Below are 17,363 nucleotides of genomic sequence, written 5' to 3'. Positions count from 1 at the left end.
TGTAACATAGAGATCTTCTATTATCTGGAGAATTGCTCAATAAAAAGCCAAACAGTTACATTTAAATCCAACTCCACAAACGAGAACCATTGTAACACTAAAGATAGTGGCTTTATACACCACACTGGACCACCATTAATCTAAATGAAGCCTTTCTGTAAACACTCAGTACAGCCAGCCTAGTGTAGACAAGCTGCTTTATTTCCTTTCATTTTCTACTGCTGATGCTGATCTGCAGTGAAAAGAGCGGCCTCCCACAGCGCCAAGGCGTGAATTAAGCACGTATTGAAGTTCCCAGATGAGAGGAGAAGCAGCAGAGCCACAGAGGGCTTCAGCCAATGCACAGCCAGTATTCACTTTCGAGACTGTGCTGCATGTCTCTCACACAATACAATAACATGTACACTTTACTTCAGGTATTATCCATGAATTGCAGGCAATGCATGAGAATCTACAGCAAAATTAGATTGACGGCATTACACAATATTGTAGATTACATCTAATTAAATGCATGTGGTAATGTATGACAATTTGTGTGTGTGCCTGATTATAATTCAAATAATAATTATGTTTAAAATGTAAAAGAGATGTGCTTAACAGCGCATTTCATCACCTGCTGTCAAAAAGTACAGACTTTCTGACTTGTTGCCATGTGCATAACTGACATGGGGGACACGTCCCCCAAAATTGCCACCCATCAATACAGAGTCCAGCTTTTACTTTTCAGTGTTAATAGTACTTGGTTGAAGCAGCAAATTAAAAGTGAAACCTGAACAATATAATCAATAACCACAGCATAATAAGAGAAAATGAGAAATAATTACATGCTATGGGAACTTTTACCCTATTTTCTTTTCCTTGGTTTAATTGTCTTGTGTTGCATTTTGTGCAGGAATTGTGCTCTAGAAATAAAGTTTATTATTAATATTAGTAATAGTAGTTCAGGTACAGCCCTGTGTGCTTACATTTAACCCACGAGTTGTTAGTTAAAACTTGATTGTGCGTTCCAATCTGGCCAAAAACAACAGCTCCAACCCTCTACAGAGAATCCTGCATTTGTGCTGCAGCCAGACTGACAGGAATACATCTGTGTCTGCTGTAAAGAGGCAGGGAGAGATGAGAGACCTTTGTAATGCAGCAGTATTAAAACAACCTGCAAGGAAGTATGGCCATGATTAAATTTGTTACTCTGAAACAGACCCTTTGCATTTTTGTGAGTAACCCAATTTTGGCTGTGTCTGCTGGGGCCAGTGCTGCTGCCATCCAGCCAGCCACCATAAATCATCTGTGCTGTTTCATCGAGCGACGGAGTGGCAGGGCAAAATATCATCCGGCACTGACCTCGATGTCCTACATGCTATGGTTTCCATCAGAGGTAGATGTGCTCCCTCCTCTGTTTTCATACCCAAGCTAAAATCATGCTATATATAGACCTGGAGCAGCGTGTGCATGATAATAATCTTTACTGTTTCCCAGCTGGCATTTGATGAACAGCAGCGTACAGGCAGTAAAGATGCACATCGGCCTAAACAAGACCGTAATGTTCACAACATGATGTTACAGCAATGTGCAACTTCCAATCAAGGCAAAGAGATAGTTTGGCAAAACTGCCCTCTTCAGCTTTATCATTATTTTCATTGTTATTACACCTGAATATGTTGCATTATGTTGCATATGTTGCATCAACAATATTGTCGATCGACAACGAGCAAACTCACGTAATTTGGTTATGTGAATCATGCATGATAAATTTTGCAGAATTTGGAGGTTTATTATGGATGGCACATGTCATACATGAGTGGCAGGAGGCAGTTTTCCTACTGAAAAGCTGCAAAACATAAACCTTCTAAAGTGAAATTCTGAAATTACGAGAAGTTCAAACCAGGTCATCCATTCTGCAGTTTTACATTAATAGTTTATAGCCCATAAACAGCACACAAATGGCTTCATGGTTAATAGTTCATAACGTATAGACCAGCTGTTGTATTTGAATGAACATTATTCACGTTTTACTGGACAATTAAGTGTTTCAGGAATAAATGCAGTGTATTCAAATGTGTATACGTTATGACAAAGATACGCATGGCACAGCAGAAGGCTGTGATCAACCCAAGCATTCAAAGCCATTGTAAAAAAAAAAAAAGAAAAGCTTTTATGTGCATGCTTTGGCAAGATAATATCCAGCCATTCATAAATCTATCTATCCTCTAAAGTGCTTATCCTGTTCAGGGTCATGTGGGGCCAATATGGTCTTTTCAGATAATTGTCTTGAGCAGTCTGGATTGTGATCATGGTTTAACAATCAAGGTAATTCTTAGTATAACAGTCATACTGTAGTTACGATGACACAATACATTAAAGCGGGTACATTCAAACCTTTGCTTTGGAGCCTGCGCTCTGCACACCAGGGGTCAATTGCTTGAAAAAAAAATCAGACTAATGCCATGCACACAATTTACCTGCTGCAAAAAAGCTTCTCTATGGGTGACTAATGGAAGACAGGCGTAGAGACTCTGTTGTTCAGTGCATTATAGGTGAAATAAGACACTTCACAATGGTGGACGCAACAGAAGATCGACGCATTTTACATTGATGTTCCAGCTGTCAATCATCACAATGCCAGTTTGATAGATCACCAAATGCCTCTGACAGCTTGCCTGAAGAGTGAAATATCAACCTCCACCTTGTAAGAGCAACAAAGCTCTCGCTTCTGTCTTAACCAGGAGGAGAGGTGAGTAACTTTCCTGCATTAAATAAAGTCAGTTGTAATTGTTATGCAACACACAGGCTTAATTAGACAAGTCTAACCTGACCACTTAAGACTAGCGTATAAGACTGGGTTTATGCAATTGGCCCCAGAAACAGTATATGCACAAACTGTATGGCTCCAGCTATGAAACCCATTGGCTCACTGCTTTCTTAACATTACATTTAGTGCTACATTTAATCTTTTTGAGAGCAGCAGACTGCTGTATTAAAGTCGAGCAAAAGCTTGCCTTAAAGGGCGTACTGTAGGGATGCCACACCTGCACAGCCTGAAATATAATGGGAAAACTTACCTTCATGGGTTTGTGTAATATCAGAATAAACCATTCTAAATCATTCTGATATGTGGTGCTGTAACCATAAATATGCTCATCATCCCTTATCAGCAGTCATGTTGAAGGGAAATCAATGAAAAATGTTAAAAGTGAGCAATTAGCAGATATGTCCAACTAACATTTCCTCATTATGTTTCAAGGAACTAAATTTGGTCAGCATTTCATTTCATCAATGCACATTAGCTCCATCTACACGTAATTCATAATAATATTATGGCTTCCCTTTTAGACTGTTGAATTAGTGATGTGTTAATGTGTTAAGTTTAAATTGTTCTTTATTGATCCCTGTAGGGAAATTCATTCACTGCATTTAACCCATACTAAGTATTAGGAGCAGTGGAAAGATACCCGGGGACCCACTCCAGTTCCAAGCCAATGCCGTGGCTGCCAGGAGAATCAACCTAACATTCATGTTTTGGATGGAATGGAGCACATGGAAGAAAGTCACACACATGGGAAAAACATGCATACTCCACACAGGAAGGTTCTCCACGTAGAATCCAACCCAGGACTTTCACGCTGTGAGGTGACACATTGCTAACCACTGAGACACCTTCCTGTCCACCCTGTTGAGCGGTGTTCTTGCTGTAACTGTCACATAAATGTGGTGGAGTTGATTTCCTTCCATGTACTATATCCAGATACAGATCTAACTTACTTCCCTGGAGTTGGAGACTTATTTGATTCATTTCACTGCACTGTGATGCCATCTTCTATATAAAATCACTCAGGTGATGCAGAATTTTTGTGCCACTAATGATTTAATTTAACGATAAAACTACATGGATGAATCAACCGAAAATGAATACAGAGTCCCTGAAGGCCTCAGTTAAATCTCACTCTGCTGGTTGACAAGACTTTGTCAACAATCTGTTTGTTGTAAAGATTTTGCTAATACTGAGCTCAAGGATTCTTTATTATATTGGAGCTTTTTGTTTGTGGGCACACCTGTGATTCTTCTTTTCACTTGTCTGCTACTGTCACCCTGACCATGAATTTCACCTCAAAAACGTTCAGCCTTCCGCCACCATATTTGAACTAACACGTTCAGGAAAACATGGCCCAGACCAAAAATGCTTAATAATAATAAGAGAGTTGTGCTAAAATTATTCTCACGTCTGCCATCAGAAAAAGGGTTGTGAAGTTGTACAACAGCTTAGCACACAAGATGGTATTGAATCTGCTCAGTGGTCCCACAGCCATGTACATTCAGCAGCATGATTTCATTGCAAAAGCAGACCTCCTCATTCATTTCTTCCCTATTTGCGCTCTTTTCAGTTCACATTGTTGACTGGAAACCTTTCAATAGGATAGCGTCAGTCTGATGTTGCGAGACAATGGGAAAGTGAAGATCATACCTACCATCAATGGGATTTGAAAATAAGGGAAATTTTTACTGCATCACACCCTCACCGCTGTCCACATACCCCTTGCATTTTGACAATGGAACACACATTGTGAAATGCTGTGAACATCCCTACTATCATTATATAAATGAAAACACGAAAGGGCATATCAATTCAGCACTTAGTTTAAATATGTATTATTTGAAGGATATGTACACATCACTTCAAATTTATGCTTCAATTGTGATTCTGTGAGAGGCTACTGGCAAGTGAGACAATTTGTAGGAAAGGGTGATGATGAAAAATCCGGGAGATTTACGGGAAAATGCCTAAACAGGAAGACAGTGGCAAAGAAGGGTAAAATGCGTGAGAATCCCGGGAAAAATGGGAGGGCTGACAGGTCTAGTGAAGATAAATGAAGACATTAAAGCAGACCAGCTGCTTCCCCCCAGATGCACCCACAGTGGAATCCACACAGTGGACGGGATCGCAGCCCAGTTTTAGTACAGTTTGGAGATTTGTTTTTTTTCTACTCCAGGAATATGTGTCATTCTTAATACTTCAGTAATGCTTTCAGCAAATTAGGTTTGTACGAGGTGCTGTTTGACCACGTCGGGCAAAGGTGCTGACATTGGTTCTGAATGGCCATCTTGATTTTATCCATTTCCCCAGCATAGGATTAATAAAATCTTATCTTATCATACGTTATCTTACACTCAAAAGTGGGGAAACAAACCTCTGTTATGACCCTTTAATCCAATTTTGACGATCTGACTTGTTGAGGGCCTGTATAAAAATCTACTTTGGTTGCTTAAAGCCTACAGGATATATAGACACACAATGCAATGAGAGTAGGAGAAATTGAGGGATCAGTCGGGGTCCAGAGCTCAACTTTAGTCAAGGGCCCCCTACCATGGTAATCCAGCCCTGGAAAAATGGTAAGGTGTTTCAAAATCCTCAGGTCAGGTATCTCATGCTGCAGAACTATTGAGAAGGCTGAATGTGAGTTGAGGACAACATTTTCCCAAGTAAAATAGATTGAGAGATTGAGGGGGATTTCTGGAGGCCATTGGTGCTCCATCCGCACCTCACCACTTAACTGCATACCAGGGGCGCCCGAACTTTTTCCCTTGGAGAGGCTAAGCTGAAACTTAATGGTGAGCCATAGGCTGGAAGTAAACACCTGTTGTATTGTTTAGATGTAAAATGCTTCCATGATTCCAAGTTCCCTTCACTGACTGACTTCCTGTGAAAAACATCTCTCTATATAAATGTATATATAACATCTGGTGGTTCGAATAGAACCTTACAGCGGCCAGCCTTGGCCTGTGGGCCACACGCTGGGCAGCCCTGGCAGATACTCTCTATTGACTCTGAAGATTTCATATTCATCTATTAAGGCTTCAGCTACCTAGGGAGGGGAATGCAATCAACTGGCTTTGCTGCTGAAGTATTTACCTGCATCTTAATTCATGTTCGGGGAGGACAGCTGAGGATCTCGCTGCTGTTGGGTTCTGTATGGCGCTCATAGCACCAAGAAACACCCTCTTTCCAATTTCCCAAGCCACACACATCTAGCACAAAACCCTCACCCCTGCCCACTCCCATTTGGTGCACTAACTTGTCACCGTGGCGATCAATATACCTCAGTAATGGCTGCCTGGAGAGTGGTGCACTTGAATGACAGTTCTGGGACTGTGGTTGAGTGATGGAACGCTGTTGCCAGCTTAATTAACTTCCAGTTGAGTCTCCAGTATTCACATTCAGCACCCACCCACCCACCTCCACCATCATTCTCCCTGCATCACTTCTCCCTCCAACCCACACCCACCTTCCCCCCCATTACCCTAAGCCTAAACAGCATGCCAATTAAAAGGGTGCCTGCACATTTGCACTGCTTTGTTTGCACACAAGTCTCAAAATAAATATTCATCTCAGTATGTGGAAGTCTTTTTTTGCTGGATCATATATTATGGATGAAACAATTTTGATAATGAAAGAAAGTTTTCCCTGTCTCAAATAGAATTTTACACATCAGCCTGTTTGTATGGGGGAGCTTTGCAAATGTCACACGAGATTGTATGGAGACATCCACTGTGCCTCAGTAACTGCAGATTACTATTAAAGATTTCAATTTTCCCGCTGTCACTTCAGTTTTAAGTCAAAAGATAATTTGCTTGGCTTGTTGCAAAGGGGATCAATAGATTGAATAGTGAGAAGGGAGCTAAGGTGGTGGTGATGGGGAAGGTGATTTCAAGGCAGTTTTACTGAATGCACGATGCTCAGAGTAGAGATGCAAGTGTCAGGGGAGGCCTTGCAGCCACAGCAGCCCCACACTTTGCTATTCAGCTCAGATGCACGTCTTGTTTTCCCTTACAGAGCACAACAGCAATTCACAAAGGCCGAAGCAGAGTCAAAGAATTTAGCTTAGCTGGCAGAGTCCAAACTGTTTGCAGATGCAGCTCAATGTTTCAAAAGTTTCAAGTCCTCGATTGCTGGTATTGATTGAGTCGAACTCAGTAAGAACCATACAGCTGCATCACTGCAAGAAGTCAATCTACCTTCTTGAAAACTGGGGGGGTTCATTGAACAATAGGAATTCTGCAATACAGGTAAACAAACATTGAGGAGGGCACATTACTTGTGCTGCAGTGGTGTAAAATTCTTAATTTGAATTCAATATACATTTCCACAGCACAGTGTCTCCTTCCTTCCCACCGCCACCCCCAGACAGAGCAAGCAGCACACACAAGGCCAGATAGCTGACATTAGGTATGACACCGCACTTAAATATGAATTCAGTTCAGTTTCAATATACTGAGCGAAGTTAATATTTTAATAATAACATTCAGTGCTGAGTACGTATCCACCACCACCATCACTTTTAGATGTGAATGTGAGTATGTCTGTCTGTCTCTGTCAGTGGATGAATACAGTAAGACGCACAGTGTGGAAACTTTTCATTTCCACTCAGAACATTTTCTTGTTATCAGTTTTTTTTTTTTTCCGTAGCCTGACAAAAGGTTATCTACAAAGCTTTGAAATCATTTTTAATGATTTAATTTAGCTTATATACCAGTCTATTCCTTTTAGCATTCCTTGTGTCATTTAGTGCCTGTACATCTATGTGTGAACAATGTCCATAAGTATTAAATTCTACTTCTCTGCTTTCAGTGGTTGCCCTCCTTTAAAAATCCTACCAGGAAAGGGAGATTGTTGCTTATAAAATTGCTGGCTTTTAATGTGACTCTGTGCAGGAACGTGCTGAGTTCCATTAACACCGAAAGAGAGTCAAAGTAGAAGCGACTGGAAATAACTTGGAAATGTAAAGTGAATTATTGTTCAAACTAAGAGCAGGAAAACTGACAAAGTCACAATAACTTGAGAATGTACAGTGTCAATCTGACATGCACTGACCACATGCACACATAACACACACAACCATTCAATCAAATCCAATTAAACCTTCCATTTTTTTTTTTTTTTTTTTTTAGAAAATACTGTGATATTTTATTAAAAATGTTGCAGAAAAAGTTTATACAGGTGTCCAGCCAGAAATATCTCTATTATCACTTAAGGCAAAACCGCAAACAAATATAAGACAAACTAAGGATTTTAAAACTCTACATTAAAACCCTTGTTATCTTGACTGGTTTAGGGACCAAATGGCAAGAATATATCTTTTATAGAATTTACAAATGTACCTTAAAATCTTCTGGATGTCTTTTTTTTTTTTTTTTTGTAATAGGATGCAAAATGGAAAGAGAGTTAATGGTTACTTTTGTAGTAATTTTATAATAATTAATATCTTTAATATTTACACTCATTCACTTGCTTTTGTAACCCAAAATATCACAAGCCTGGCACAATACTTTACATATTGCTAGCATATGACAATTTGAAATATCTAACATATATTTCTTACAAACATATCCAACTAATATTGATACAAAAAAATCCACTGCCTTTTTTATTTCTAAATAATACATTGCTGGTCACATTGTACGCTCAGGCAGTGCTGAGATTGCAAGACAGAAAAAGCCCACAAAGAAAACTATGTGAAGCATAACACGATGATAGCAGGTGATGGGATCAAGTAAGTCCTCATTCTCAGACAGGAGACATGTCTGAAAATGGAGAGTAAAGCTCTTCCTGGACCATGCAATGTCTAACGGTGGAAACAAAGCAACGCACAAGACACTACTATATGTGATGACCTGCAGACGCACAGTGTGCAAATCTCCAAGGATGGGATTGTGTTCGCATTTTGGTTGTTCTGTGGAAAAAATAATGAAACACAGGTTGTAATCAGAAAAAGAATGAATGCTTGGATATATTTACACTCACCTAAACAGAGAGCACAAGCTGATAAAACCCAAAAGATCTCAGCCAAAATAAAAACGATAATAGGAGGAGCTCCTTTAATATAATTTTTTTCTTTTTTTTTTTTAAATTTCCACGCACAACTTTATACATTTTTTCTTTCTTTTCTTTTTCTTTTTTTTTTTTTAAACAAAGTTTTCATAAATACATTTCAGGCTGAGGTGTAGAATTCTGTGCCCAAGTCAGGTGTCCGATGCATGAAAGATCACGAAAAGATGATGTTCCAGACGTTCGGTTTTTCGACAACTGTTGTCACTGTCTTCCTATTGTACATTTATGGCACAAAAGCCTCTGCAAAGGCTTCTTTGTCACACTGAAACTGTTCATTTTGTGTTGTAAGAATATTAACAGTCATCCCCTGGTTGCCTTGTCTTTTGGTAAAACTCCTCAAAACCTTCCATGAAGCTTAGCTCCAAATAGAGTAACATTCACTTTGAATATTTTCAATTTATACTGTATATACTTTTCAAGACATGGTAGCAAAATAACATCTGCTGGGTCCTTCACACACTTGTATCTTTTCATATTTTCTTTGTGAGGTTAGAGGCTGATCCAGAGGGAATCCGGTGCCATCCTGTCTGTGTGGAGGGGAGCTATACACGTGTGGTGGAGTGGCCATGGGGTAAGTTGGTACTGTTCTGGCTACCACCGAAAGTATTGAAGTTGTGCAGAGGCTGCATGCCGGCCAGCGAGTTGGGAATCATGGTGATGGTGCTGGGCGTCATCAGGGGTATGTCGTCTGGCGACCGGCGCAGAGTGAGGGTGTAGTCGGGCGGGCATGTGAGGCGCAGTGTGTCATGGGCCTGCAGCGACTCGCACTCATGGTGATGCTCATGCTCCAGCTGCTGCTGCTTCATCTGCAGAGACATCAGCTCCTCGCTCTGCAGGTGGGCCACATCGTTGGCTGTGGAGGGAGTGTTTGTTGGAGCAGAGTTACGTTGAGGGGTGGGGACACGTCGGTTTGACTCATGCCGTCGCTTGTCTTTCTTGTAGTAGAGTGCAGCGAAAGCAAGGATGTTCAGAAAGAGCAGGGACGCTCCAACTGCAATGGTGACGCTGAGCTCCGTAGAGTAGTCTCTCTTGGTCTCGATCACCACAGTTGACTCATCAGTCAGGTCGCCACTCTTGCGCTGGTCTGTAGTTTGCTTGGTGTTGGCGGGTGGGACACCAGGGTGGCGAGTAGTGGATGGCCAGTTGTTTTTGCCAGGGAATCGTTTGGTGTAAGGATAGGGGGTGGTGTCCTGCGGAGGTATCTTGGTGGTTGTGGATACATATTGAAAAAATTCATTTATGTTGTGGAGATGTGGAACTAGTTCTAGCCAGAAAGCGACCTTGGTAGCACGGTAATGGTCTCGGACACGAGGTTTGAGGCCAATGTGAAGGTAGAGCTGGTCTTTAGGGTTGTACTTGGTCCAGGCTACCTCCTCGAACCGGTTGGGTTTTGTGTGGATGAACTTTGTGTCCTGTGGAACTGGTTGGTTTGGATCCCTGAAAGAGGAAAATAGAAGAGATCAAAATCAAAGAGATCAAAGAGACAAACAGCTTTTACAAACCTGTACACAGCTTTGGATAGAGGGCTGGATAATTAATATACTGTACCTCTTTCCAAATCCATTATGACAGTAAACATCCATTGATGGGACATAAAATAGGATAACCTACTGATCATATTTAAAACGCTCAGTAAATTGACTTTTCCTTCAAATCAGTTTAAAGCAGCATGATAGTACAGATCAGTCATTACTCTGAAAAGTCAAAGCCTTTCTTCTACTCTCCTCTCCCTCTGTTCAAAGCTAATGCGTTTCTAGGTTACTCAGGATCTGAATGCACAAGCTGAAAAAATCTTCTGTGTCCTTTACACATCAATGAAACATTTCCAGGACTGTTCCAGGACACATTTTCTTAATGTTCAATTTCACTTGGGGTGTTATTTTTTTTTTTATAGTTGGAAAAGAGCTGCCTCTCTAGCGACATTGTGGGAGTGATTTTATTAACTTTGGAGAGGTGAGGGGGAGTGAAGTCTAGACAACCTTGGAGCTGACATGTGGCAAGTGTTTGTGTATCTGTGTGTGAATGTGTATGTTTGTTCTTTGTGTGTGCGTGTGTGTGAGTGCGTATATCTAAATAATGAGGCCATTATTATAGCAAATCTATTTGCAAATGTAAGTGAAGAATCGTGTAACTGTATCTCAATTCTTGTGTGCCTAATCAGATTTGTACATGTGTAAAAGTATCTTGAAATGTGTATTTAGATTTGTGCACAGGTATCAGTAAATGTGTAAAAAATAGATATCAAAATTTGTATTCAAATTTGCAAGTTTATACAGTAACTATACTGCCTGCATACCACCAGTCAGCAGTGATTTTAAGTGTGACATTATTGGCCTGTATGCATTTTTTTTTCCCAACCTACTTTTGATGAATCCAGGAGAATAGCAATGCAAGGCACTGAATTTGATCAATATACTGTTTAGTTCAGTGAGGGTGTGTTTGTGCATGTGTTTGACTGAAAAGGTTTTGAGTGGTTATCAATAGATTTGAGTAGGCATGTGCGTGCGCACGGATGTGAGTACTGAGCAATCTATGCACAGGAATGAGGATATGTAAAGTATGTACATTTTAACATCCTTGAATATAATATAATAGGTCACTTTGGACCAAAGTGTCGCCCAAATGATTGTAATATAGTGAGTGTAAAGTGTTGAGAAGGTGTATTTATGCTCATGCTGGTAATGTACTGTATAGTTATGTCCCAAAATCCATACTACACACTAAACCTAACCCTGGCCCATTCAAAAGATTCCAAAAAGTGGATTTTAGGCCTAACTCTAAGTAGGTTTTGAGCCTGCTGTGTGTTCATACCACACCATAAAGAAAATTCTAAAATATTAGCATGCAGCCCCACAATGCAACCCTCACAGGAAATAGAGGTGCTGCAGAGTGCATGAAATATTTCAAACTAAATGAGGTTGTGGTAAATGTCAACAGAACACTCCAGAAAGTAAAAACAATAGCTAATCAATATTTGGAGAAAAGAAAAAAAATTGTTGTGTATTTTGTAAAATATAAAACGGTTAAGCAGGACTCTGTTGATTTATCTCATACTAACTGCAAAAACTGTCCATAATAAAGATTTGTATACGTAGTCTGTATAATTAATATATAGTATGGAATGGGACATATGAGCTGTGTGAAAATCCAAGGCTGCCAATGTATAACTAAATTAATTTCATCACATTGAAGTTTCATTTCATATTTGTGTGTACATGATGTACAAGAAACTGTAAAGAGACTGTAAAAATTACAGCTAAAATGGAAATTGACATGAAATAGCCTCTTTTTTATGAAGATAAATTTGAATTTGAAATAACAATCGTCTTGTTCACAGACAGACACACTGCTACAATCAGCAGCAAGCTAACTTGGACCCAAGCTGTCTCCATAACAATGCAGTCCAATGACACAGCATGTACAAGCAGCGCTTTGACTGATCACTTAATGTTGACGTAGCATTTGATCTTAGCTCCTGTTGTGTGTAAGCAAACTCCTACAAAAGACACCATCCAGGGACAGATGCATAATCTTTCTTTTGAACTGTCTCAGCACTGAAACATAGTTGTTAGTATTTAGCCGAAGCTCCTTTTGTTTATGAGAGCTCTCATAAAAAATGAGATTTTTCTTTTCTTTGGTGAATGAAATGCAGCATAGTTTCCTACAGTTTGGTAAACAACTAACATTATCTCAAAAAGGACACGGCTACTAGTACAGTAAGCAATGTTGATCAGACTATGTACATGTACCTGTACATATTGCAGTGAGGCAAATGTTCAGCTGCTTAGCTCAAACATTCCTTAAAGCTTCATGTTTGAGAAGGATATCATGTCAGACTGGAGGTCGGTGTCAAAAATAAACGACAGATGCTTATATCAGGGGACATTCTGAGCCAACCCATTAATTATTTTATCTGGATAATCATCTGGAGTGAAGCAACACCTCAAGTCAGAGAAATCAGCTGAGTCATCACATCTGAACCTGACAGAGTCTGTTTGGTTGCCGTTGTTGCTTTGACAGGATCTTTGCTGCGCTCGAACGAGGAGCTTGAGGTCTTTTTGGAGACAAAGCTAACCAAGGAGTTCGGAAACAAAGCAATCACGGCTTTTGGAAGGTTGTTCCACTGATAGAATAAAGGAGGGCAGGAAGGGAAGTGAATCTGCAGCCACAATAACAAACCTCCAAACACACACCATCTGGTTCTGGCTCTTTCAAAGTTTTTTTTTTTTTTTTTTAATTATTATTATTGTGTAGCAGTCCCTGCCCTCATCTGTAATACAATGCCAGACCCAAGTGCTATAGTCTACAGTACTAAAAAATGTTCTTTGCTTCATAGTATTTGTTTCACTGGATTGAAAGTACAACAGTAACGTCTGAGACTAAACAAACCAAAACCAAGTTGTAACCTGTTTCTAAAAATGGCCAAATGGCTGGATTGATGGATGTAGTGATGAGCAGCTGAATGTTAATGGTGGACTTTGTTGTTTCACATATCCTGCAAGCATGTCATTTGGATGACTTCCTTCTAGGTGTCTTTCAGAGTACAACTTTCCCACATTTACTGAAATAATTAATGAACCATGCTGGTTTGTTATCTATGGCTGATTTAGCCTATATTTCATTTTAAGATTAAAATGTAACCAGTGTCATTCTGTTTTAAATAAATAAACAGCTCATCCCATTGCCATTTATCCAAAACCATCATGATGGTGGACTCTTCTTCTGCCATGCCTACTGTCACAGTGCTAACCTGACACTATGCTGACATTGCTGCTGCAGCTGCAGCTGCTGTTTATGTAGCATCCCAGAAGCCCCACATCCACTCAGCATCTGCCTGTAGGCTCTGAGTCACCATCATCACTCCCTGCTGTGCTGAGTTTGGCATTTTCTTATTGATGAGCTACAGTAATGTCAATTACACATTTAAACTTTGCTAATGTTACCTATCATGAGATACTGGGCATTCCAGACCAAGCAATGCTGTAACCGGCCTGTGAGGCAATTCATAAATACAAAAGAAGCAACGGATTTTATAGACAGCAATGACTTTTTTTCTGTGATAAAAGACACACAGCCTTAAAGGTCAGAAGGTGACGAAAAAAGCAAATCTCAAGAACTCATTACAGCTTGAAACACGCTAAATTCGATCAGTTGCAAGGACAAATGTGCTTTAATACACTATGGCAGAGTTTGGTTGCCCAACAAGCAGCTTTTACAAAGCCACACTCTGACAGAGAAAGTGTTCTGTAGGCAAGTTTTGTGGTGAGAGAGCTTATAACCAAGAAGCTCATTCATGAGGAGAATGTGTTAAGGAGTGCCTTGTTGCCACTGCGGACAGAGTCAAATTGTTCCAAAGTGTCAATTGGCCTTGAAGAATTAATGGAGATGAAGGGAAGACAAGACAAGTGTCTGTGTGATTTCGTCTTTAAGGTGGTCCTCAATACCAGGCAGCTACTCATCATATGAAATCATATGAAGTGAAATTAAAAATGTGGCAAGTGCAACTGGAAAGGGGTAACACTGCATAAACAGAAGCTCTCTCCTTCAGGCATTTGGTGAGAGTTTCCAGGACATGAAAAGTAAACAAAAGAACTGCGCGTATTTTCTACACGACATGCACTGAGGTCTTTGTCTCTGTTTGGGCCAACCCGCTACTGTGAGCAGTTCTTTTTAAAATTTTCAAAAGACTTGGTTCCACTCAAGACTGTTTGATCCAAACCTGGAAAACTAGCTGCAAGTAGCATAATCGGCACTACCATCTGACATCAGACGCATCTCCAAAGAGAAGCAGTTCCAGCCAATGTATTAGAATTAAGTGTGGTATATGTGTTCAATCAATAATTTCTGGCCCTTTTATCGAAATTGAAATTGTCCTTGGTAGGAAAAAGGTTCCCCATCCCTGCTGTAGCAGCAGCAAAACCCTCAGGTGTATTGAACTGAGTAACATTCTATTTTACAAGAAGAAGTGTTTTTTCTTCTTTCATAACTCACCTTGTCTCACTTAAAGCAGACAAGAACCTGCTTTAATTCATCAAATCAATCCTATAATTATCAAAACTTCAACAAACAAATGAGTCAGCTCTTTCACTACATGTTGCATTAAGTTAGATACAGTAACTCTGTAGTGTGTTGTAGGTTAATTGTAGATGCAGAAAAAAAACCTCTGACACAATTTGTAAATGGATAGATTGCACAAACAAAATAGAAATTATAGGTTCTGCATAGCAGTGGGTTGGGGCTGAGCATTGTAGGAGAAGATGACAAAAGGAAGAGGAGAAAGACAGCACAACTGTCAAGAAAAACAATTTGAATTAAACCTTGAAGTCATGTTTCTGTAATTCACACGCCACAATGTCTGCGGATGTATAATATATTCATTCTTCATCACCTGCATCTTTAACCAACAGCCTTTTCCACCAGTGGCATGATGTGATCATGTTAAGCTACCAGGAGGATCACACATATTGATGGTATGCACTTAAATCTATTGGGTGAATGGTTCAAGTGATCAGAGATGCCACTATTCACAAATAAAAATAAAAACCAAGATGAAGAGAGAGCAACATAATAACAGCTAGCAATTATGAGCAGGCTGGCCTGATGTAGCTTGAAGATGCACAAAGCATATTCCAACTACTAGAGGGTGAAAAAACAACACATTTGCACAAAGATTGATTGACTGATGTTTAAGGATGCTTTAAAGATTTCCCTTTGACTGTGATAGTTCATATGAGGATAAACTCCCCAATACTGTCAAAAATCATGTTTTTTGAGATACAGTTCTACATTTTACCCCACTACATCTCCCATGACATCAAAATAATGGGACAATAACACAACAAGTTGCAGTATCTTTTTACGATACTGTTTATAGTGAAACATTTTGATGCACTGTGGGCTCTGTTTTTGATCACTGATCATTCAATTAAGCAAAAAAGGTCTTATTAGTTTTGCAGAGTGGTTCATAGTCCCTGTCAACTCAAAGCAGCTTAACATTTCTGCTCATTTGGCCCTCATTTAGGTGACATTTGCAAAGTTGTAACATGTATGACTCATTCGTTAAGAAGTTTGAAGTTTTAAACACTTGCTGTTGTGCCACCATTGGGACTTTTAGCCCACAATGCCAGATGAGGAAGTTTGGGATAGTACTGGACCTATATCCAAAGTTTTGTTCATTTCCTGCGTGGGATGACAGGTTTCCTTGTCGGAAGAAGAATAGTAATATAATAATAAGGATAATGAAAGGGCTCGAGCAGTGAGTGTGGCAGCTTAATAATTACAGTTATTATCCAAACTCAAGAGGGTCTGGTAGCAGAGCTGCCTGGCCCCTAAAGCCAAAAATGTAACACTATCATCACTGACATTCATCATTTAATATACACAATAAATCCAAAATATTTCTCTTAATATGGACTCCAGGAAAAGTAGTTGCAACTATGTAGCAGTCAAAATGTACATAGATCCACCTGTGTCTTTGCCTACTGAGGTTCTCTCATTAAAAGGCTGCACTCTGCCATAATGAAAGGTCTGCCCTCCAACTGGTGGCTACATATGGAACCATGCATAAGGCACTGCAAGCATGTGGTGGGCCTGTCATCTGAGTACTAACATATGCTGGAACAATATGCCACTCTGCTACAGAGTTTGCTCAATAAATAAATAAAAGACAATGCCTTCCAAGCTCACTTAACTGCAAAACACATGCTTTGCTTGCTTAAGTTTCCACCAAGCATCCAGTCTAGTGATAACAGTGACACTTGCCATGGGTTGAGATGCTAAATCTGTACTCTTCTCAGTCTGACAGGTGTATGAAAACTGAAAACTCACAGTTGCCAGTTGTGGAACAGATGCTTTTGTGTCTTTTGGTGAACCCTAATGTGTTCTGTTTCATGTTGTTATGTCTGACACCAGAGGAGTTCTAAATGTTATGGCATTTATAGAGAGCTGCAAATGTATAGGTTTGGTTTTCAATCCCCTGATTACTGTTTTCATTAATTCTTGGCCTAATCAATTCATGTTTTTCCATTTCCTGACACTGGTGCAATCTATGGGGAGGGCACTGGGTTTTATGCTGTCCAAATTCTGATGCCAAACAGGAAACAATGCAGGAGAAAGACGGCCATAGCATATTGAATTCTGTTGCTGTTTGAGAACTCTAAACTTGACCACACAACTTTTTAATCAATTTATTTTGCTAACATAGCTACATAGGACCCACTCTCTGTGCAGAAAAAGATTTTCTGTCTCTATGCCCATTTGGCAGCAGTCTGGTCAGAGCTTAGCATACACTGACTGTTCTATCGAGTACATTAGCAGAGGAGAAGTTAGTAATTGAAAATCACAGATACAATGGCTAATGGCCATCACAAATTCCAAGGCCCTAAAGCAATGCCCTCAAATTGCTTATTTTGTCAGACCAGCAATCCACAAACATATATATATATATATATATATATATATATATATATAGAGAGAGAGAGAG

General features: G+C 39.8%; 1 protein-coding gene across 2 annotated transcripts in view; it reads right to left on the bottom strand.

The window, feature by feature from the left end:
• Nucleotides 1-7,946: 7,946 nt before the first annotated feature.
• nlgn4xa (neuroligin 4 X-linked a) overlaps nt 7,947-17,363 on the bottom strand; it is a 108,872-nt gene continuing 99,455 nt past the window's right edge. For both annotated transcript variants that reach the window (XM_070994134.1, XM_070994133.1), the window contains one exon: nt 7,947-10,318. In XM_070994134.1, the coding sequence (XP_070850235.1) occupies nt 9,424-10,318 (895 nt within the window). In that variant the 3' untranslated portion in view covers nt 7,947-9,423. The remainder of the gene's footprint in view (nt 10,319-17,363) is intronic.

Source organism: Chaetodon trifascialis, chromosome 24 (assembly GCF_039877785.1).
Source record: "Chaetodon trifascialis isolate fChaTrf1 chromosome 24, fChaTrf1.hap1, whole genome shotgun sequence".
Classification (NCBI taxonomy): domain Eukaryota; kingdom Metazoa; phylum Chordata; class Actinopteri; order Chaetodontiformes; family Chaetodontidae; genus Chaetodon; species Chaetodon trifascialis.
Note: the sequence above shows the minus strand (reverse complement) of the source record. Positions and strands in the feature narration are given on the sequence as shown.